Source organism: Borostomias antarcticus, assembly GCF_949987555.1.
Source record: "Borostomias antarcticus genome assembly, chromosome: 2".
In the NCBI taxonomy this organism is placed as follows: domain Eukaryota; kingdom Metazoa; phylum Chordata; class Actinopteri; order Stomiiformes; family Stomiidae; genus Borostomias; species Borostomias antarcticus.
The window spans coordinates 34,170,754-34,192,912 of record NC_140235.1 but is presented as its reverse complement, the minus strand read 5'-3'; the positions used below and the strand labels follow the sequence as shown (position 1 = coordinate 34,192,912).

General features: G+C 45.2%; 3 protein-coding genes across 3 annotated transcripts in view; 2 read left to right on the top strand and 1 right to left on the bottom strand.

The window, feature by feature from the left end:
- The first annotated feature begins 1,466 nt into the window (after nt 1-1,466).
- bmp10l (bone morphogenetic protein 10, like) lies at nt 1,467-3,820 on the top strand. The gene is made up of 2 exons (XM_084458402.1): nt 1,467-1,836; nt 2,376-3,820. Exons 1-2 carry the CDS (start codon nt 1,476-1,478, stop codon nt 3,401-3,403), a joined length of 1,389 nt encoding a protein of 462 aa, XP_084314528.1. The 5' UTR covers nt 1,467-1,475; the 3' UTR covers nt 3,404-3,820.
- A 3,407-nt stretch (nt 3,821-7,227) lies between these two features.
- smad4a (SMAD family member 4a) lies at nt 7,228-13,305 on the top strand. Its single transcript, XM_084461520.1, has 10 exons — nt 7,228-8,203; nt 8,352-8,526; nt 8,610-8,639; nt 9,233-9,439; nt 9,746-9,853; nt 10,225-10,275; nt 11,137-11,320; nt 11,704-11,872; nt 11,961-12,099; nt 12,501-13,305. Exons 1-10 carry the CDS (start codon nt 7,964-7,966, stop codon nt 12,710-12,712), a joined length of 1,515 nt encoding a protein of 504 aa, XP_084317646.1. The 5' UTR covers nt 7,228-7,963; the 3' UTR covers nt 12,713-13,305.
- Nucleotides 13,306-18,252: 4,947 nt separating this feature from the next.
- rfx3 (regulatory factor X, 3 (influences HLA class II expression)) overlaps nt 18,253-22,159 on the bottom strand; it is a gene marked incomplete at its 3' end in the record, with an annotated part of 12,351 nt that continues 8,444 nt past the window's right edge. The window contains exons 14-16 of the mRNA XM_084457035.1: nt 21,062-21,215; nt 20,901-20,943; nt 18,253-18,533 (exon numbers count right to left, since the gene is read on the bottom strand). Of these exons, the coding sequence (XP_084313161.1) occupies nt 18,253-18,533; nt 20,901-20,943; nt 21,062-21,215 (478 nt within the window). The remainder of the gene's footprint in view (nt 18,534-20,900; nt 20,944-21,061; nt 21,216-22,159) is intronic.

The following is a 22,159-nucleotide window of genomic DNA, read 5'->3' as shown; positions in this document are numbered from 1 at the left end:
AGAAAGTCAGGGGGAACCTTTTTGTTATCTCAGTCTAATCTTGCAGATACCCTGAGAAATGTCAATAAAGATATATATTTTTTCCGATCAAACTTTTTTATTGCTTTTTCAGTATTCAAACATACTTCACAGATTTACAAACAATAAACTTTTTTTTTCAAAGACCGAAAATAACAGGAAAAAGAAACGGAGAAACAGAAAAGAAAGAACAAGCACATTCCTCTTGGCAGCGTGTGTCAATAAAGATATTTTAAATATACAGTATGGGTCCTCCACTGTTACAATGTAGACCCTGGCCATTTGGACTCTTTTTTTTGTACTGTATACTGTACAAGGCCTATATAGGCCTACTCTGTTAGGGTTATTAGGTATTTAATATATTTTAGCCACACACCTTAAAACAGGCAAATCAATATCAATAAATACATGTAACAAAAATAAAAATGAGGAGGAATGCGATATTGAAGGAAAGAGGGAACTGAATGTTTATGTTTTATGTTTATGTTTAGTGTTTTTATGTAGTCCTACTGACTCTGTTCTGTATAGTTTTTGTTTTGTTGATTTATTTATGATATTAACCTTAAGTGAGGAAAATTATATAGCAAAAAAAAGATATATATCGTAGCATATATAGTATAGTACATGAAAATTACTGCTCGTATGCAGTGGGTGGGCAGCCTTGCCTTACCTATTTACTCTGACCTGAATCCTTGTCTCTTATTACCGGGGTCTATAAATGGGCTTTGTAGTGATGCAGTGTCGCTTCAGAGTGCCTCATTCTGCCACTGAAATATCACAGGCTGAAATTCTACAGCACAGTAGGACTACTGTACCAATGGGGATGCCAGTAGTGTCAATCACTCCTAATTATTCAACAATCCCAATTTGTTCTTTTCGTATAGACAATTCGTTCAAATATGCCAGGACAAATAGAACAAATTGTTTTCATCGCCATGCATAACCCTAACCCAACAAACAACATATATCAATAGATAAGATTCTCATAGGAACTCACGCATTGTAGTTTAGTGTACATACAGTAAGGATTGATAAGAAAAGAGGAGGGCTTAAATGCATGCAGCTCAGTCACAATATGGACATGAGTGAGTCTCTCCTCAGCTGTGGCAGAGAACAGCCTGACAGAGGCACGCATGGAAAGAAGATAGAAGATGAGTGGGGTTTGCGGTCGTCACAGGTCTCTGGCCAAGAGAGAAGCAGGGGGTGAGCGCTGCCTTCCTGACATCTCCAAACATGTCAGCAGACCACATCTGACAACACCGCCCTGCCCTCTGCACCCGATCACAAGATCAACAAGGACCAAGCTATTTTTTCGCAACTCCCTACACTAACCTGTTGTCCCTTCCAGAGAGAAACTGTTGCTGGATAAGGGGGAACTACGCACAGGTGTCCTCTGCTGAGGATCCTATCATATTTGATATTCAGCCTTTGGACCTGAACCTGACCTTGACTAAGCAATGCTTGCTCAAGTGTTCTCCAGACTGGGGTGCTGCATCTATACTCTGACTGTCCTTCCCCTGCTGTTGCCTGGTCTGAGCCTGGCCAGTCCCCTCATGGCCCCCGAGGAGCATCCCCCCGACCCCGGGGCGTGGGGGGCGTTCTACACCTCTCTCCTGGAGCATGAGGATGACCTGGACGTACAGGATCTTCTTCAACAGTTTCTATCCTCGTTAAACCTCACAGAGCTGGGGCCTCGTACCAGGGCGCGCGCCACCCGAAAGGAGCCACCAGAATACATGCTGGAGTTGTACAAGCGATTCGCCAGTGATCGCACTGCCGTGCCCTCGGCCAACATAGTGCGCAGTTTCAAGAATGAAGGTATAAACTTGTGTGTGGACATTTTTCCAACTGAAGACACGCTGAATAATTTCTTAATTCAATGATTGCAAATGTGATGGTTACCATTCGGAACAACTTAAGCAACATCATGAATTAATTTAAATAACTTAATTGGATTTTTCTGTCAAAACAAACATAAGGTCTGCTCTTTGTTCTGTGTGCTGACTGTTTTGAATTCTTGCACAACTGAGGCTACTGTAATTGAACTTCTGTAAAGACAAAATCCACAGCATTGCTAGTTTGCTACTTGTTGCATGTGAAACCTAAAACTGAATTAATAATTGAATCAAATATGATTTAAAGGCAAAGCGTGAGGTATGACGACATTTGAATTACCGATACGTTAAGCCTTGTAACCATTAATTGAAAGTGTTTTATCCTCGAAATAAATCCTGACCATACAAGGTGGCTAGATTAAAACTCCCTATCAATAGGAGAAATGGTATGCTACAGTATTTCTATCATTTAAATCTGTATCAGAAACCAATTCAGCCCCCCTATTGACGTCTTAATTCCAGATTCCTCCCCCCACAGAGTGACGGTGAGGGGCGTGAGGACCCACCCCCTGCTGTTCAACGTGTCCATCCCCCGCCACGAGCACATCACCAGCGCCCAGCTGCGCCTCTACACCCTGGTCCAACGGGACCGCCGGCGCTACGCCGGCCTCCCCCGCAAGGTGACCGTCTACAAGATACACGAGGGGGGGCTCTGGAGAGGGCGGGCAGGGCCGGGGGGGGGAGGGGATGGGGGAGGAGTGAGAGAGATGGAGGAGCTGGCCACGTGGCACGTCCGGAGTAAAGACGCCGGCTGGGTGTCCTTTGATCTGACCCACGCCCTCCGCCTGTGGCAGAAGACAGAATCCACCACTCACAGGCTGGAGGTTCACATCGCCAGCGTGGGGTCCAAGCACGGAGAGACCCCTCAAAAGGTCACAGGGGACAACGGACGGGTGGTTGATGTGGTCAAAGACAGGAGCACGGAGGGGAAGCACACGCCGGTGATTATCGTATTCTCAGATGATCAGAGCCATCAAGACGACAAGCAGGAGCTCAATCAGATGATTGAACATGAGTACGACCTGCCAGTGGCTCTAGAGCAGGGACCACGGCCACTCAGCCGGAACACTGGCAACCCTGATGAGCGTGAGATGGACAAACGGCTTCTTGTGCAGCTGCACTCCAACCTTATCGACGGCAGACCTCACCGGATCCGTCGCCATGCCAAGGAGGAGCCCTGCAAGAGGACTCCGCTCTTTGTTGAGTTTAAGGACATTGGCTGGGATTCCTGGGTCATACAGCCTCTGGGCTATGAAGCCTACAGGTGCAACGGTGTGTGCTCCTCGCCTATGACCTCCGAGGTCTCGCCTACCAAACACGCTATAATCCAGACTCTGCTGAGTATTAATAATCCACAGAAGGCCTCTCGAGCCTGCTGCGTGCCAACCAAACTGGAGCCCATCTCACTCCTCTATTACGAGGATGGGGGAGTGGTCACCTACAAGCACAAGTACGAGGGCATGGTGGTGGCTGAGTGTGGCTGTCGATAGTTCACACTACCGGGGCTACGACTGCCTATCGGAAAAAGACTGAATGAAAATCAGTACAGCTGTCGAAACAGACAGCAATAGAGCCCACTACAAACATAATAAGCATTAGCCATCCAGGATACTTACTTTGTGCGTTAACGATACACCAAAGGCTTACTATGCCAGATTAAGGGTATGAATTGCTTCTGTATCTATTTAATGTTCACACACCTTCAACTACAGTATGGAATGATAAAGACGGACAGTGGAGTAGAGACGATGGCTGTTCCAGAGCAAGAAGGACCCGGATGTGGATTATAGGATGTTAGTTTGCTTTTATATAGTGGTATTTCATGTGGTGTGAGAATGGCTTCAAATTATATTTAACAGAAAGAACAATGGGATAGGATTCTGCTACTGATGGAGAGAAAAACACCATCTCTCTACCCCCCCCCCCCCCCCCGCCCCTCCCACACCCCACCCCCCCATCCTTCCAGAGCCACATGCCGCACGAGGCTTCTCCCCCCTCCCCCCTGCCCCGCCCCCCCTCCATGCCACAGTGATAAGGAGGTGTCAGAGCCTGGAGGCTTGTAGACCATCACTCAGGATGAGACGCCATTCCAAGTGGGCAGCAGTTGGGAGAGGGTGCTGTCAGATTCCTGGTCTCCAACACTGACAGCTTCTATGGGTCAGCCAGTCCCCCCCCAGCCAGCCCCTCTGAGTCAGTCAGTCCCCCCCCAGCCAGCCCCTATGGGTCAGTCAGTCCCCCCCCAGCCAGCCCCTCTGGGTCAGCCAGTCCCCCCCCAGCCTCTCTGGGTCAGCCAGTCCCCCCCCAGCCAGCACCTCTGGGTCAGCCAGTCCCCCCCCCAGCCAGCCCCTATGGGTCAGCCAGTCCCCCCCCAGCCTCTATGGGTCAGCCAGTCCCCCCCCAGCAAGCCCCTCTGGGTCAGCCAGTCCCCCCCCAGCCAGCGCTGCCCCCAAAACCCTCCCACTTCCCTTTCGTGTCATGGCCACTCTGCGACCCTTATCAAGGCCATGCCTACGGGACAAATGGAAAAAAAATAAAATGCCACATCATCACCCAGCTTCTGCTGTCAACAACCTAAAGATGATAACCTCTATGGAGTAATGCCATGAAATTTAAATCTCACTGAGATCAATTCTCTCTCTTTACATGGCAACTTCTTATCCTGTTGAGCTGTCTCTATGTGATCACATTATTCTATGCTACAGTGTGAAACGGCCTTTCATCTTTCGTATGTGATTTACACTTCTTATCAAGAAGAGATTGAATTCAGAGGACATGTTTTGTTTGTTTGCTACCTACTGACTGATGTGAAATGACTGAAATATATATCCAGGTAGTATTATGTGGTACATTCTTCAGGCTATGAGTCTGGAATGTTCCTGACCTGAGACACATTGACTAAAATTAGCGATGCACGATATATCGGCAATCATATCGGTATCGACCGGTTAGTCATTTTTTAGCATTTTTTAATATATTGGTATCGGTCCGATGTGCAAAACAGGGCCGATATGAACAACCGATAATTGTTTCTGTCTAGATGCTGTTGTGTGTGTTGTTTTTGAGAGGAAACAATGTAGTAAATCTATGATTTATCAGCTTTTCTAAATGTTTTGGAAATGGAGACAGTTTTTCCATGTGTTTTCAGTATGTAGGCCTATATCATTTAATTATCATAGAAACTTGTTTTTATACAGATCATATCAACATCGGTAAATATCTGTTATTGGTATCGGCCAAAATGTTCATATCGGTGCATCCCTAACTAAAATACTTGTCAGTGGTTGGTTGAATATACGGTATGTCTTTCCTGGCTTATCCCAGTGCTCATCACTTCCATTTTTTTTGCTCATTGACCCTCAGCTAAACCAATCACAGACCAGACCAGATGCTCTCATGATGAACAGAGACAGGAAATATAAGGTGCAGGTTAATGGACGTTCTCTACGGTGTGCTCTAGAGTTGAATTTATTCCTTAAAGTCGCAATGAAATGAAAAAAGCATTCTGTCCCATTTTGGTTCACATAATTGGTCATAGTGTTCACCTATTCAACTCTCTAAAGTGCTTATTAAACTATTAGAGACTTGGAACTAACAACTAGGCCTACATGAAGACTTTCACAGTTTCAGACTGCTACACATAAGCTTACACTTAACACTGCACACACAAAACGCTCAAAAGGGCTTAATACATACAACAAACTGATCAGGCTAATCATTTTTTAATGAAAATGACCACAAGACAACCTCCTGTGCATAGTTGAAATGGTAGTGGGATACGGTGATAAACTGGAGTGATCATTTGACAGCAATTATTAGCCTTTTCCAGGAATGGACAGAAATGGGATATTTTAGAATAACAGGAATTTATTCACATACAATGGAAAGGAGTTGATGTGTAGCATAAAGATGAAACGATACACTGAGTTTGGGTGTTTTCAGTCAACGTTGGCGTTGACCGCTTCTAGCTATCGAATGGCCGACTGGTGTAAGATGGATAGCCTAAGGTTAGAGAGATAAATGTAGGCTATGGTTATGTTAATAAAGCTAACAATGATGTTGTAACATGCATGCAGCATTGCCGATCTGAACGATTGATTCATTATTACCATGGATCGGTATTGGGATTGATCAAGGGCGAATGTGAAATAGCAGCCACGAACTCAGCGAGTTATCCGAGATGCGGTAGCAGCGGCCAAAGCTCCTACTGGCGGAGAGTGAAGCTTTTCAACTCGCCTGTCACTGGCTCCCTGGAGGAATTTAGCCTGGCTGCAATAACGTTATCGCGAACGGAATGAATACCATCTACTAGCAAACAAAACATGTTCAGCTATAATTAACCTGTTAAAACTAAGATGCCTGGATGAAAAAATAATTTCTCCAATGGATATATTTGACAAAAACAGGTTAATATGCAAGCCGGTTTTCATTGCTAAATCAAAGCGGGGAGAGCCGGGAACGTGCGTCTACATTTCAAATAAACGTGAACTTTTTCGTGGACGCGCGTAGGACAGAAAAGCACAACTGCGCAAGTACAAAAGTCACCGGAAGGCCAGAAAAGCACAACTGCGCAAGTACAAAAGTCACCGGAAATAGTCAAATGACTACAAATTTGCCAAGATGGCGCGGTTCAATAGGGCTTCATTGTTGATAGCAGTCAGTGAATGGAGTGGCTGTATCCAGTTCTATTAATACATCCATGGTTTCAGTGCGACCTTAATGTAGGCCTACCTGTCTGCATACTTTTCTATTCTATTATATACAGAGACTATTCTATACAGAGCTATACCATGATCAGGACCAAGCAGCTGCTTGCTATTAAAAGGAAATTTAAAAAGTTTACTATTTTAAATTCCTTCTAATACTTTCATGATTTGTTTGAGCCTGTACTGGTCAGTTGTTCAAACACTGACAAAGTATTGTTTTGTGTTGTTTATGTTATACTGTGTTGAATGCATTTAATATATTTAAAAGGCTATTGTATTCATTCATTATCATTACATTTTGCATTTTCAGAGCCTACCTCCTTAAAGTGGAGACAATATTGGGCGCATCTAGATCAAATCTACCTAGAGGACGACTGCGCTCATCCTTCTAAAATACCCTAATGAATAAATCAATAGGTACACCAATATGCAACCAAAGGGACAGAAAATATGTACAACAGTTTAGTCCATGAAAATGTCACTTGTCGTAGTTATCATGGACATACACTTTTCGTTCCACCAGAACATTCGGATCAGCATTCATTTCCGCTCTCTCTATAAATTGGATCTAGACGTACAAAACAGTCTACCTTCTTAGCTGTGTAGCTAGGCTAAAGCGGTGAACCACAGACTGTGGTTATGGTTGTGCAAGGTTTGTTACGGCGGAGAGGCCACAATTAAAAGGTCTAACAATCCATCTAAATACAATCGATAGTTATATGAAATTCCCATCGATTTACAGATTACTTTGTAAAAAGATCAAGGCAGCGCAACCTGTGCTAAATAAGCGTACGCTGCTAGCTTTTCGTCTGTCTGCTAATGTTGCTAGCACTAGCTAGCTAGTTTAGTAACACTAGCTAATAATCTACAAGACGTTTAGGTAAGCTATTGGTTCAAACAAAAATATTACATTCAAGTATTAGCTTGTATAAATACTAGCTCATCTAACGTTAGCTAACTAGCAAGCAATTTTACGTAGCATGCACGTTTCATCATTGAGTTAGGCTATTTAACCAACTGGCTAGCTCAGTCATATAAGATGGTGTCTAATTTATCAATACGTTAAATGCTAGACACCCTTAACTGTATCATAGAAAAAAAGAGAACATAATCGCTAACGTTGAGTCATAGCGTCATCTTACTGTGCTCGTTTCCTCTAGCCACAGAAATCTGGACACGCTTTCACAGCCCTTAGCTAAGTTTGATAACCCTTTGCCATACTCGACCTAGGGCAATAGTGTCACCCTGGCATAGCTATTATTCTGCGAGAGGGCCTGTTTGGTTGTTTGAACACTATTAGGGTGCTGAACTGGAAGCCCTTGCAACAGTGACAGAAGAGTTAGCACCATGTCGATCACCAACACTCCCACCAGTAACGACGCTTGCCTGAGCATCGTACACAGCCTGATGTGCCACCGACAAGGCGGCGAGAGTGAAACCTTCGCCAAGAGAGCCATCGAGAGCCTTGTGAAGAAACTCAAGGAGAAAAAGGATGAGTTAGACTCTCTTATCACAGCTATAACCACCAACGGGGCTCACCCCAGCAAGTGTGTGACCATACAGCGTACCCTGGACGGACGGCTGCAGGTATGCAGCCCTTAACAGAGGAGATGTTAGAATATCCAGCTGTTTAGTATCATACAACCTCATCTCCCTCCCTGCACTGAGGGAGTATACCAGCATGTGGATGTTATCTCTGTTTATGGGTTTGCATTTTACTGCTCTGTCCTCACAGATTGCGGGGCGTAAAGGCTTTCCCCATGTGGTGTACGCCCGGCTGTGGAGGTGGCCCGATCTGCACAAGAACGAGCTGAAACATGTCAAATACTGCCAGTTTGCCTTTGACCTTAAATGTGACAATGTGTGTGTCAACCCATACCACTATGAAAGGGTGGTATCACCTGGGCTTGGTGAGTGGGAATCAGTCAAACTTATTAGTGTTTGTACCCTGTTCTTCTGTATACAGCTAAGCTGTCTTTATGCTTCTTTACAGACTTGTCAGGACTGACACTTTCAAGCTCAGGTAGGGAATCACTGCATCTTTCCAGTGTCTTACTAAGTAAGGTTTTAAAGAGCCCCTATTATGAAAAACCTTCTCAGTGCTTGTGCACATACATCTGGGTCTCTGATGGGCCTACTAACACACAAACTGTGAAATGTCAGGTTTTTGTGGGCAGCCAAATTCAGAAGATGTGATTCAACAAGCCATTCAGATTTGCCTTCTGTTCAGAACAAGACTCATTAGAATTATATCTCATCTGAAAAAAAGGTTTGAGAAAAAGGGTATCTAACCATTCAGAAACTTGCTGCTGGATTTGCCTTGGTTGAACTTCTGGAGGTAGGTGGGCGGAGTGGGGGCGGGGAGCAGCTGCTCATTTGCATTTAAAGCTACAGACACACAAACGACCCATCCAGAACAGGACTGAAACGAAAAGGTAAAGAGGCTAGAATGCTTAATCTGGGTGATACTTTCAGCAAAAACACCCAATGACATGTTCAGGGGACCCCAGAGATCTATATCAATATGAACTTGTTGAAAAGGGGTATAAACACGGGACCTTTATTGATCAGTCACACGGACAACCTTGACAGTCTTCACCCTTTCTATCCCTCTAGGAAACTTCACAATCAAAGACGAGTACGACTTTGACAACCAGCAGCCTCATACCAGCGGTGAGGGCCACCACCAGACCATCCAGCACCCCCACTCCAGACCAGGCCCCCAGGAGTCCTTCAGCAGCCCCCCCTTGCTCCCCACCTCCGAGGGCGGCGGCGCCTCCTCCACGTCCGCCTTCTCCAGCCTTGCTGCGGCCGCATCCTCCAGTGAGACCCGGCGCTGTATTGACCCCCCCTGACCCCGTCCACCTCCACCCCGCCCTGATTAACAGTGTCTGTGTTGTGCTTGATATGTGTGCTGCAAGTAGTGCATATGTCTTCATGTCTGGATGTCTGCTGTTGTCTTTCTATGCTGCCTGTCTGTACTGTTCCCTTTAACTTTTCTTTCACAACCCCCTTTCCCCCCTCCCTCAAGAAGTGTGTGCTTTTTGCCGCCATCACTGTAAATAAGAATTTGTTCTTAATGATTTGCCTGGTTAAATAAAGGTTAAATAAAAAATCTTGTGTTTACAGATTCCACCCCCAGCTGGACGAGGAACGGCAGCTTCACCCCCACGGGGCCCCACCACCAGAACGGGCACCTGCAGCACCACACTCCCATGCCCCACACAGGGCACTACTGTGAGTGCCACCTCCGCCTCCCAGAACACTGTTAGTGGAACCCACTGCCCCTGGCAGCTTCACAGGCCGATCGCAATTACTCCCACTGACTAACGAGCTGAAAATGATTCTGACCAAGCTGTCTGTAAAGAATTATCTGAATGATACACATTCTGATTATTCCACTTGTATCTCAAGCTAGTGAGGTAATTACTGTAGCTTCATTCAGAATAATTGAAAGAGAAACATGTCCGGTGATAGGAATGGTCTCTATGGCTAAAATGTTTGTGTTGCAAATTAATGATGTTTTTTTGAGCGAGCAGCGCACACGGCAAGTAATCAGCACCCTTCTGAATGACTGGGATGTAACTAATCAAGTTCCTGTCTTTCAGGGCCTGTATCCAATGAGATTGCATTCCAGCCTCCCATCTCCAATCACCCGGGTGAGTGTGCAGTTCTTACTGAGAATGCATTAGAGGTTAGGTGTCTTCACAGGTCTCCGATCCGGACCTGGGGACCTCCCAGTCCCGGTTGGATTTTGGGTCGAAGGATCTTAGTGGACTGATAAAGAATGGATGAGTATTGAAGAGTCAATGGCCGAGAGGAAGTATCACGCCGGAACAGAATTGTAGATCAGACTCAAGATTTATTGAGTACAACAGCAGACAGGATCCTGGGTCAGTCACAGAGACACACTCCATTCAGAGTATAACAGCAGACAGGATCCTGGGTCAGTCACAGAGACGCACTCCATTCAGAGTATAACAGCAGACAGGATCCTGGGTCAGTCACAGAGACGCACTCCATTCAGAGTATAACAGCAGACAGATCCTGGGTCAGTCACAGACACACTCCATTCAGAGTATAACAGCAGACAGATCCTGGGTCAGTCACAGAGACGCACTCCATTCAGAGTATAACAGCAGACAGGATCCTGGGTCAGTCACAGATACGGTGTACTCTGATCAGACAACATAGCATTGAGTTTGGTCCATCTTTATAGTCCCGGTGTGGCCGGAATCTATACATAGTTCAGTCTTACCCCCTTATACATCCATGCATCAGTGTCTAGTTGGCTTTTACTGTTTGCACCTAGTCTTCTCTCTACCCCTATTCTGACCATATATGTCCAGGCACTGGGAATAGCTAACAACAGAAAAAACGTTACTAGAGTCAGCCGAAAACCGAAAAATAGACCCATAAGAATCTGTAACAATGTGAGGTATCTCTTCCAGTTTAATGTGTGAATTGTGATACCGTGCTTTCTGGATGACGTGATCTTGGGTGTTCTTGCTCTGTTCCAGCTCCGGAGTATTGGTGCTCCATCGCCTACTTTGAGATGGACGTCCAGGTGGGAGAGACCTTCAAGGTGCCGTCCACCTGCCCTGTCGTGACGGTGGACGGGTACGTGGACCCGTCTGGAGGGGACCGCTTCTGCCTGGGCCAGCTGAGCAACGTTCACAGGACCGAGAACATCGAGAGAGCCAGGTACCGAACCACAGGAACCTGAACACTCACTCACCTGAGCACTACAGCAACAGCCATCCATGCAGCTGGAAGCAGTGGAGCTGATCTATTCCTGCCACTTGATGAACTTGTTTAATAGGCTATATGCACAACTCCAGTACTTCCTGAAATTAGACATGCTTCTCTATTTCCTGTCCTACACTATTGGATGAAGTGATTAATCAGCCTGACTGCAGTACAATGATCAGGCACACCTGAATAATCATTTCATCCAATAGTGTGAGACAGGAAATAGAGAAGCATGTCCTGGAGTTGTGCATATAGCCCATTGTTGTATTCTGGCGCTGTATGTGTCCAACTGCTTCGTCCCTCTCATCCGTCCCCCTGTCCTCACTGTCCCCCAGACTCCACATCGGTAAGGGGGTGCAGCTGGAGTGTAAAGGCGAGGGGGACGTGTGGGTGCGTTGCCTGAGTGACCACGCCGTGTTCGTCCAGAGTTATTACCTGGACCGGGAGGCGGGCCGCGCCCCCGGAGACGCCGTGCACAAGATCTACCCCAGCGCCTACATCAAGGTGAGGCCCCTCCCCTAACGCCCCACCTCCCCCCTGACGCCCCCCCTGACGCCCCGCCTCCCCCCTAATGCCTCTCCTCTCCGCCCAGGTGTTCGACCTCCGACAGTGCCACCGGCAGATGCAGCAGCAGGCGGCCACGGCGCAGGCGGCGGCGGCGGCCCAGGCGGCGGCCGTGGCGGGGAACATCCCCGGGCCCGGGTCCGTAGGAGGCATCGCCCCCGCCATCAGTGAGTCCCCGTCACAACCCGCTCTCTTGCTGACCCGGCTGCTCCTACAGCAGTCCGACGTTCAATCAGAAAATCACTGTTATTGTACATGTGATTGACCTCATGCTCTTGTCAATTGCGGCTTCCATTATCATCACTGCTCTCCGGTGCTGAGTGCGTCCATAGTGCTGGAAATGTGTGTGTCTGGGGTTTCTCAACAAGCAATTACTTCCTGAGAATAACTACTGTAGAAGAGTCTGTCTGCAGGATTCAGAGAAAGTAATGGAATAATTCTTTCCGCTGTTTTTCCATTTTCGATCACCTCTCATCTGCACCCTGAGATAGGGCGACTGATAAGCTCTGCTGTATTTAGCTGTCGTATCACACTGATGTCCTGACCTCTCTGTGTGACGGCCGTCCAGGTCTGTCTGCGGCTGCAGGGATCGGCGTGGACGACCTGCGCAGACTGTGCATCCTGCGCATGAGCTTCGTGAAGGGCTGGGGGCCGGACTACCCCCGGCAGAGCATCAAAGAGACCCCCTGCTGGATCGAGATCCACCTCCACCGGGCGCTGCAGCTGCTGGACGAGGTGCTGCACACTATGCCCATCGCTGACCCCCAACCCCTGGACTAACGACCGGGACCTCAGCCCTAAACCTGGGACTCAGACCTGATGGGCCGTAGACCACCACGGTTGGAGGGCGGAGCTTCAAGAGATGAGAGGAGAGGAGAGTAGGGGATGCGAGTGGCCGTGATGCCAGCTCACTGCTCATCTGTAACCAACGGTTTCTACACTTCCAAACCAGATGCTGATGATGAAATGAAAAAGATTGTGAACATGAAATATAACGCAAACATTGCTCTCCATTTGTTTAAGGGTTATAGTCAGCTGTGACCATGTCTTGTTTCTTTAATGAGCCCTAAAATGTTTTTTGAACAACCATTAATGAGGTGGTGAGTTTAATGAGTTTCTGTCTGCTCTGTTAAGTGTAAATACCTACAGGCATGGCCAGTTTACATCATCACTTACACAGTCCTGCTTCTCCTAAAATGCTTTTCAAGAGAAGCCTACTGTACAATACTCTGTTGCCTGGCTGCCAGTGTGCGTCATGGTGAAGAGTAATTTAATGGTCTTTCCATAATGAATTCCAAGGTATCAAGGGTTTTCTTCGGCTCACTTCTCTGCTCTGTTTTTAGATTAGCCAATAGCTTAAATTAGCACTTTATTGATTTGTGTGTCATTTTCTTCTGTTTTTTTTTTCTAGTATGCTGCCTTGCTTAAATTTAGACAATTTGGAAATTATTGTAAATCTGACACCATGAGGGGGCTTCTTTTTATTTTTGTTCAAGTATCCCAAAAGGACGTTTGCAAAAGAATAGCACTGTTACATTATATTCAACAATTTCGCAGTTGATGCTTCCATGTCTCTAATAATACCATTTATTTCATTCTACTTATTGGATGAAGGAAGTAGTATCATCAGTGGAATTAAGGAAGTCTAAGCCATACTGATACCAAATGAACCCAATGACAGGTGAAACCATTCTATCAAAGCCATCAGGTCAGTATTATGTTCAGATAGTTCTTGTTTTTTTTATAACTAGTTGTGATTGGCTTCCAAATGTCATTAGAATATCATGGATCACCTCATGTTCGGGTGTGTATTGATAGTTCAGTTCACAAACACCTACCACAGTATTTGATACTATTTTTTCTGAAGACCCTCTCATGATGCTATATCAAAATGTACATGTAGGACAACATGCGTTTGTTCTTTACTATACTCCTTTGAACTCTAATGCACAATATGAAAATAAATTCTCAAATACTTATTTGCCAACTTTTATGTTGCCCAATAATAATGTGTGTTCACAGTGACCTCTGCCAGTACCTGAAAACATTAATGACTGGAAAGAATTGACTTCAACAAGAAAAAATTTATTAATGTAAAGACAAGCCACAAATTTTAAGAAACAACACTAATAAGCTAGCCTGAGCTCAAGTCTGAAATATTCAGAAAACCAAACTACATGTGTCTTTAATATTTCCTATATTTTTAATCATTACGACACACTAAATGTTAATATATACCTTTATAAATATAAAAGTTCCCCAGTTTTCTGAATTGTTTTTTTTATGTAAAATACACAATACAAATCACCCTACACGTCTTGGTTTGCTCTTGCCGATTTAAGAAGATAAGTTATATACTAAGAGGTAACTTGAAACAACACGAAAAGAAAGTCACATGAGATTGTGTATGTGTGCGCGCATATGTATATATATATATATATATATATATATACACACACATACATCTGAAAAGAGAGATCACAATGTACTTTTGTCAACATATCTGAAATAAAATGCATCCAAAAAACCTTCAACAAATAGTTAAGACAGTAAATAAATATGCTTCCTTCCCATATGTGACTATTTACATCATAGTGCCGTCTGAGGTCATGTCTACCAGAACCCCACAGCCAAATGCTTGTGCTTGCATTAGAGCGTGCTACAGCTGGCCCCAGCTCACTAATGACTAATGACACTGTCAAATGGCACTTAAATTAGATCCACAAAATAGTAGTCAAACTGAACAAAGTAAAACTAACAGTGATCAGTAAATAGCATGACGATAATAGTACAGTGTTGGGAGTATCCTAATCCAGTCAAATGTAATCTTCCTGTTAGGTGATAGTAAATCTATACAGTAGTGCTGTCCTCACACCCAGTAGGACAGCAGATATGTTGATGAAGCCCGATTCAGTGTTGGCAGAGGTTTCTGTTTGGATGAGAGGCTTGAGAGCAGGGCGGATGTGGTCCCACAGCCCAGGTGGACCCGCCTCTGCCTCCACCATGGAGTCAGCTCTGAAGAGCCTGTATCAGGAGCCCACCAGAGCCCACCCCCAAAGGCATCAGAATCCAGCCCAGTCAGGTTAGGATGACATCAAAGGCACTGGAGTCTCTGTGGGTCAGTCAAGCTGCCGTATTCTCACCTCTCTCCCTGTAGTGGGTTGGAAGTATCTGATATCATTAGAGGATGTTAATCATTTTGCTGTTGGATATCTAGCTATAAGGTTTGAAATGGGCTTCTTTGCTAACAATCATTACAAACCAAAAAAGGGAAGGCCCTATCTTCTATGTCAAATACAGCACAGGTATATTTCAAACGTGAATTTTTAAATGTAAAATAAAGTAAGATATTTGTTGGCAGCATTGGCTTGAATCCAATGATGAAATCGGCAGGTTCATGAGGTTGCAGAAAACTATATTTACTCTCTGGCACATATTCCAAAGAATTCAAAAGCAAAATGGACAAACTTAAATATTCTAGCAGCACAAAGAAGGCATGCAAGACCAAAAAAGCACTTTTGAAGAATATAAAGCACATATTTAAGGTAAAACAAAAAGATTATGTAAGCTGTTTGCACTCCAGGCACAAATTATCACAATTTTACATCTACAGCATTTTCTTTATATGACATGTCATATGATTTCAGTTCAACAGCCAGCTATATGCATGTGAAGTGACGGATGATGAAGGTTGTGTAAGATTTGTCCTTGTGTGTGGCCGGTCTGACATGTAAACAAATGCCCAAGGCCTTCAATTACTGGTAATCAAGGTAAACAACCTTTCTCAGGTCAGTACAATGGCCCTGTAATACAAAGCACACAACAAACATGATTGCCATGTGAAAAGTACCATATACATATAAGAAATGTACTCAAATAAATCAATATTTCTGTATTTTTTTCCTTTTCTTTCTTTCAGTAATTTTCTTTCAAACAGGAACAGTATTATTCATCAGGATTCATTTCCTTCCTCTGACTCTTAAGCATGGATACAGGTGCATATGTAACCATGGAAATAGTCAAACAAACGCACAATAAATATCAATAAATAAAGTCTATGCAAATAAGTGGTGCAGACAGTTCTCCAGATATGAGTAAATAATAATAATAATAAAAAAAAGATTTAGTAATTTCAGTAGTAACAAGATTTTCCCACTCAGCACATTTTGCTTTTGAGTTTTCCATAACACAAAAGCTATCAAGAACAATTCAAGTACAAAATCGGTCTCCAGTGTAGTTAGAAGCTGGTCCCCATGCCCCTCCCACTTCACAGTCAATCCACCAATTACAAAAGAGCTACCAAAGAACCAATCACAGAGAACAATCAGATCAACCACATTAAAAAAACAAAAACAAAATGAATACATGTAGCGCATCATTCTCATATATATATGTATATATATATTGATATATATATATCTTTAAATATCAGAAAATATCTACTTTTGGTCCACTATACAAAGATGCACTTTAAGCAGAGGGGGTGGTTATGGAGTGAACTGAAAAGAGAACATGTATTTATTTAATTATGAGGGCAGAGAAGGGAACATGGTTTAGTGACGAGTTGTACAGTAAGATTGTGATTGTGTTTGGGTGTGTGTGGTGTCTGTGCTGCATGACTCAAAGGGCTGGCACCACTGGTGTGAGGTAGGGTGACTAGTGGATGTGTTCAAACACATGCTCAGACACACTCATGTGCTTGTATACACACATACATACACATACATACATACATACATACACATACATACATAAAAAAAAAACATTATGCACGCATGCACAGACCTACCTACACACACTGCTAATAAACATACACAAACTTCACCCAACAGCAGAGCCCAATGCAGGAACAGGCATTGAATGGAGAGTGAGAGCAGGACTGAGGCAACAGACCCATGTAAGAAAACCTCATCTGAAAAGAGCTCAACAGAACCTAGAGGAGATCGAGAAATCTCACAGCCTCGACGCCAATGGGCTAGCCCAAATCCAGCCACCAGCCACTAGGGGGAGCCAAAGCTGTGGCTGGGACAATCAGTCAGGACTACATGAACAGCTGCAGTTTAATGTTAAGGCACTAGGATAAAGCCGAGGTACGAAGAATCCCTGACATTCACTCTGCTCTGCGCCACGGCACTGGTGGGGTGGGAAACGGACGCCATTGCGGCTCAGGCCGTACGTGGCGGTTTCCTCTGGTTTGTTCGTTGGGTTTTTGGTCCACTCAGAACTGAAGACATCTCAAAAGACAAAATACAACAACACACGTTATTAAGTACTGTCGGTCAGAGGAGGACAGCTAATCCCATTTCTTCTGCTATAGAGCATCCACGTCAAACAAAGGCAGTAAGAGAACTCTTGATCAATGCAGTAAGAGGACAGAAAAGCTAGTGAGACCAGCGCTAGAACACAGCCTGTCCCAAGCTAGTGAGACCAGCGCTAGAACACAGCCTGTCCCAAGCTAGTGAGACCAGCGCTAGAACACAGCCTGTCCCAAGCTAGTGAGACCAGCGCTAGAACACAGCCTGTCCCACAGGTCTCTACACACAGTAGCAGCACACATATCAGTGGGTGTTTCATTTGGCCAAAACGTGCGGCAAAAAGGCCATCAGTGGTCATCTTCTTGGGGGGGGGCGGCTAGCTACGATACACTCAGAACCAGACGATGCAAGATGCTCACTTTATATAGTTATCATTCCTTCTAATGTCACATATAAAGCTTGGAAATAGCTACATATTTTTACAAAAAATCAATATGTTGCCGTGTTTTTATCATAATTCTGTCTTACTCTGGAGTGTGTCAACTGTTTTGTCTCGTATGATCTCGTGATTCGGGGGGATAACTGCTCATCAGACGATAGCACCAAAACGTTTGCGTTGGTTTATATAAGCTATACAGAAACTATGTACACTGTCTATCTAAAGAGAATCAAGTCTTTAGCAAGTGACTTTGCTCCACAGGGGCTGGTGGCTTGGATTTGAGCTTGGAGACAGCAGTCCATCAGAATGGACCCCTCCTATCTGACCAGACTGGGTCGGTGTCTGAAGCCTGAGCAAGGCTCCATCTCAGGGTTCACTCTCCTCCTCGTCGACCCCCCCCCCCCCCCCCGGTCCCCCTAGCCCCCCCTCCCAGAGCACACAGATGGGATGACGGCACCTCCTCATCCTCTCTGATCAGAATCCATCCAGTCAGCCCCCCCCCCCCCCCCCACATGAGTGAGATCAAAACAGCGGCTAAACAAACAGATGAGGAGAAGGCGAGAGAGAGGGAGACAGGGAGAGAGAGGAGAGACATCCCGGGCAGGTGGCGGGGCAGGGCGGGGGGCTCAGACCGAGGCGTAGGTGTTGCCCGTGGCGCTGCAGTGGCGGATGGTGGGGGTGCTGGCCGAGGGGGTCAGGATGTGCTCGGCATGGTCCTGGGGGGGCTGGGGCAGTGAGTGGAGGATGCCGGGCTGGACCACCCCCACCACGGGGTTAGAGCCGTCCTCAAGGGCCCCCACCTGGATCACCTGGATCACCTCGTGCTCCGCCTTCTCCCTCTTGGCCAGGGGCTCCCCGGACTCCTCCATGTCCTCCTCCAGGTCGCTGTCCATCTCACTCACCTCGTCTGAGGAGGACAAAGTGGGACAGCTGGGATCAACACCGGCCCAACACAGGAAGTTGCATGCGTGTCTTGTGCCCTGTCACCGTCAGTGTGCCCTGTCACTGCAGTGTAGGCAATGTGCAATGTGTGTCACTGCATGGCCACAATAAAGCCCCTCCCCCCGGGTCCTGAGATTTAGAATGAACTGAATAAATAATCCATATTTCAGAGTTGGCGTGGATGTGCAACAGCAGGACAGTGGGTGTGTGTGACTGTGTAGCGCAGTGTGTGTGTGACTGTGTGTAGCGCAGTGTGTGTGAATGTAGCACGCTCTCCCTCTCTGCTACTGTCCCTGCAAGCGGAGTGCGCGCCATCTGTCTCATGCACGCTGCAGCCTCATGGTGACAGAACCAGAGAAATGGCTGCAATACAAGTACTCTGGCCGACCGCCCACAGCTTATTGACAAAGCTGACCCACTAAGCAAAAAGTTGACATTATTTTGTTAAACATTGCCGACAGTTGGGGCAAGCCCACATACACCACAAAGCCTGTATGTAAAATATGTTTTAAAACTACGCAGACCAAGGGAGCCAACACTTTCAACTTGGCAAAGCATCTTGCCGACAGACGTGCCCCTGTTCCAAGAATTCAAAGAGCAATAGGTTAGCAAATGTGATAATATAATCATGTTCATGCCCTCATCTATCTAGCAAACATCTCTGTATGCAAAATCAACACCATGCAGGGATACATCATGTACAGCATGTATAGTAGCATAAGGCTGTTAGTTAGCATCTATCTGCTAGCATCTGTCTGCTAGCATGTGGCTGTTAGTTACCATCTATATGCTAGCATCTGGCTTTTAGTTAGCATATATCTGCTAACATCTGCCTGTTAGTTAGCATCTGTCTGCTAACATATGCCTGTTAGCATCTGTCTGCTAGCATCTGCCTCTTAGTTAGCTTCTGTCTGCTAGCATCAGGCTGTTAGTTAGCATCTGTCTGCTAGCATCAGGCTGTTAATTAGCATCTATCTGCTAGCATCTGTCTGCTAGCATCAGGCTGTTAGTTAGCATCTATCTGCTAGCATCTGCCTGTTAGTTAGCATCTGTCTGCTAGCATCAGGCTGTTAGTTAGCATCTATCTGCTAGCATCAGGCTGTTTAGTTAACATCTATCTGCTAGCATTGGGCTGTTGGCATCAGGCTGTTAGTTAGCATCTATCTGCTAGCATCAGGCTGTTAGTTAGCATCTATCTGCTAGCATCTGGATGTTAGCATCTGGCTGATCACAAAATATTTTTTTATTTTTGAGTTTAAACAGTTCACATACCCGCTCTGCCTCAGGAGACATGAAACACTGTGGTCAGGACACCTGACATTGTCAAAATATGTTCTAATTAATATTTTAAAATATATATATTTTAAGTTCCATGTCTATTGTTCTTCCACATCATCTATTATTCCATTACTTTTCCTGATGTTTTATGTTTTCACCATGGTATTGTTTCAGTATCAGTAGAGATATTTTAGGCAGGTATCGTATCGAAATATCGTGACAGCACTAGTATGCATACAGCAGACATAAGCACCACTACCAGTTACGCCACAGAAAAGCTCACTCTTCAATGGTGTAAGTGGGCGCTATTTATACTGAAGAGTGAGTTTAACAATTTCAACAAAATGCATTCATGGGCGGAGGCCTGTTTTTCTCCGAGAGCCCTTTCTAGTTGGGATATGTTTTACCGTCTTAACAACAATAAATTGCTGAATGCCTTACGTACCGCATTGTTTAACAAACTGCATATCATATACAGTAGTTGACCTAACGAATAAGGGAAGTGAAAAAACACAAAGCCTATTAGTAGGCGAGGCAAATAATACTATAGGCCAAAGGCTATTTTCAGGTTGTACTTTTTCTGTCGCCATGGCGATCGGTAAATGTTTGGATGCAAGTAAAAAATAAATATAACATAAAACACTCCTTCGCAGTGTCAATGGCAACCAGAACAATACATGTAGACCCGGCTTCTAATTGAGACCCTTATTTGTCAAAACCTAGATACATACCCGGTAAATAAGAGGGACTGTAATGATGGTATAAGGGTCACTGCAAATGTGAAATGTCCAGCCCCTCGCACTTTTACCAAAAGGTTCAGTGTAATATGACACTTATATAAACCTTCAATGAACTTGTTTCATAAGGTGAATTGAAAAGAGATGCAGGCTATCTGAAGGATTAATAGTAGCTGAAGGACGGCGTCTCACACTCTCGTCTCTCTGGAAGGAGGCTGAGGTTAGCCTATTAATGGGTGTACAACACAAGGGCATGACGCACAGACGTGATGAAGACAAAGCCATGCGTCAGACCCAGCCTTGGCTGGCTTACGCACCTTTGTCGATGTTAGCAGGGGACAAGGTGTTGAGGCTGTCAAACTGGAACACAGAAGGCAAAAAAGACAATCGTTTAAATAGCCGTGGGCTTCTACTGGCTAAGAACGGGTTTGGCATGGATGTCTGCGTGTGGGTGAGGGGTAGTTCTCTCTGCCCTTACATCTCCCATGACACCGATGGGCGTGTCCCCGGTGGCCTGGGCGACGCGGTGCTCCACCAGGTAGAACATGTACTCGTCGTAGAGCAGGCGGATCAGGTGGAAGGAGCCGAAGCTGGCGGCGCTGCGTAGGGTCAGGTCCCGGATCACCATAGAGCTGCGTCAACAACGACAACAACACCTCAGCCACACTGGAACCTTCGCCAGACTGAGGCCTGGGTTACACAAGCTCATTTCCCCCCCTGTTTGAGGGTCTCGGGGTCTCGTTGGCCCCTCGCAGTCACATGGCCACAGTGTTTGCGCTGTCAAAATCGGTGAAGTTTCGACAACGCTGCAAGGGGTGTTTTTGTTCTCATGCTCCTGGACTACGTGGGGGCAGGTGAACGCCACCTCATTTTGATAGCAATAACGCACGTTCGGCTATTGTACAGTTAAATTATAACACATCATTATTTTACAGCCCAGAATGTGATTGTAGGATTAAAGCGCTGGGATGAAATTGCTTGGTCGAAATACTCGACCAAGATTCTATTAGTCTAGCAATCACAAAGCTTAGACAAAAAAGGCTAGGCTATAGAACATTAATAAAATAGACTATGTGTTTGCTAATTATATGGTTTATGTTAAGACTGCTTCCATAAGCAGAACGTATTTTGAAAAGGGTGCTAAAGAAAGGGTCCAAAGTCCAGCCCAATCTCTAAAATGCATGCAATGCACAGCACTGTAAAATGTACACTTACTGTATCATTATTTCATTTTGTTAGGCTATATTCTATGCAATTCGATTATGTTCTGCCATTGTAATCTGTTCTAACTCTGTTCAAAGCTGTTCCTTTATTCATTATAATAATAAGTCAAAATGCAAATGCATTCTCCACAGCGGCAGCATTATATAATTTGGACAAAGTGCTTCTCCAGACATGCACAAAAGACTAGTCTGACCCCCTCTCACATGTACAGACGTGTGGAGTCTTTAGTCACAGAACGATAACAATAATAACTACAACAACAACAACAACTGAATAATAAATGACTAATGAATAGGATCACCCTAATTTGGAAATGTAGGCCTGAGAACAGGCTGAGGGAGATTTCCACGCA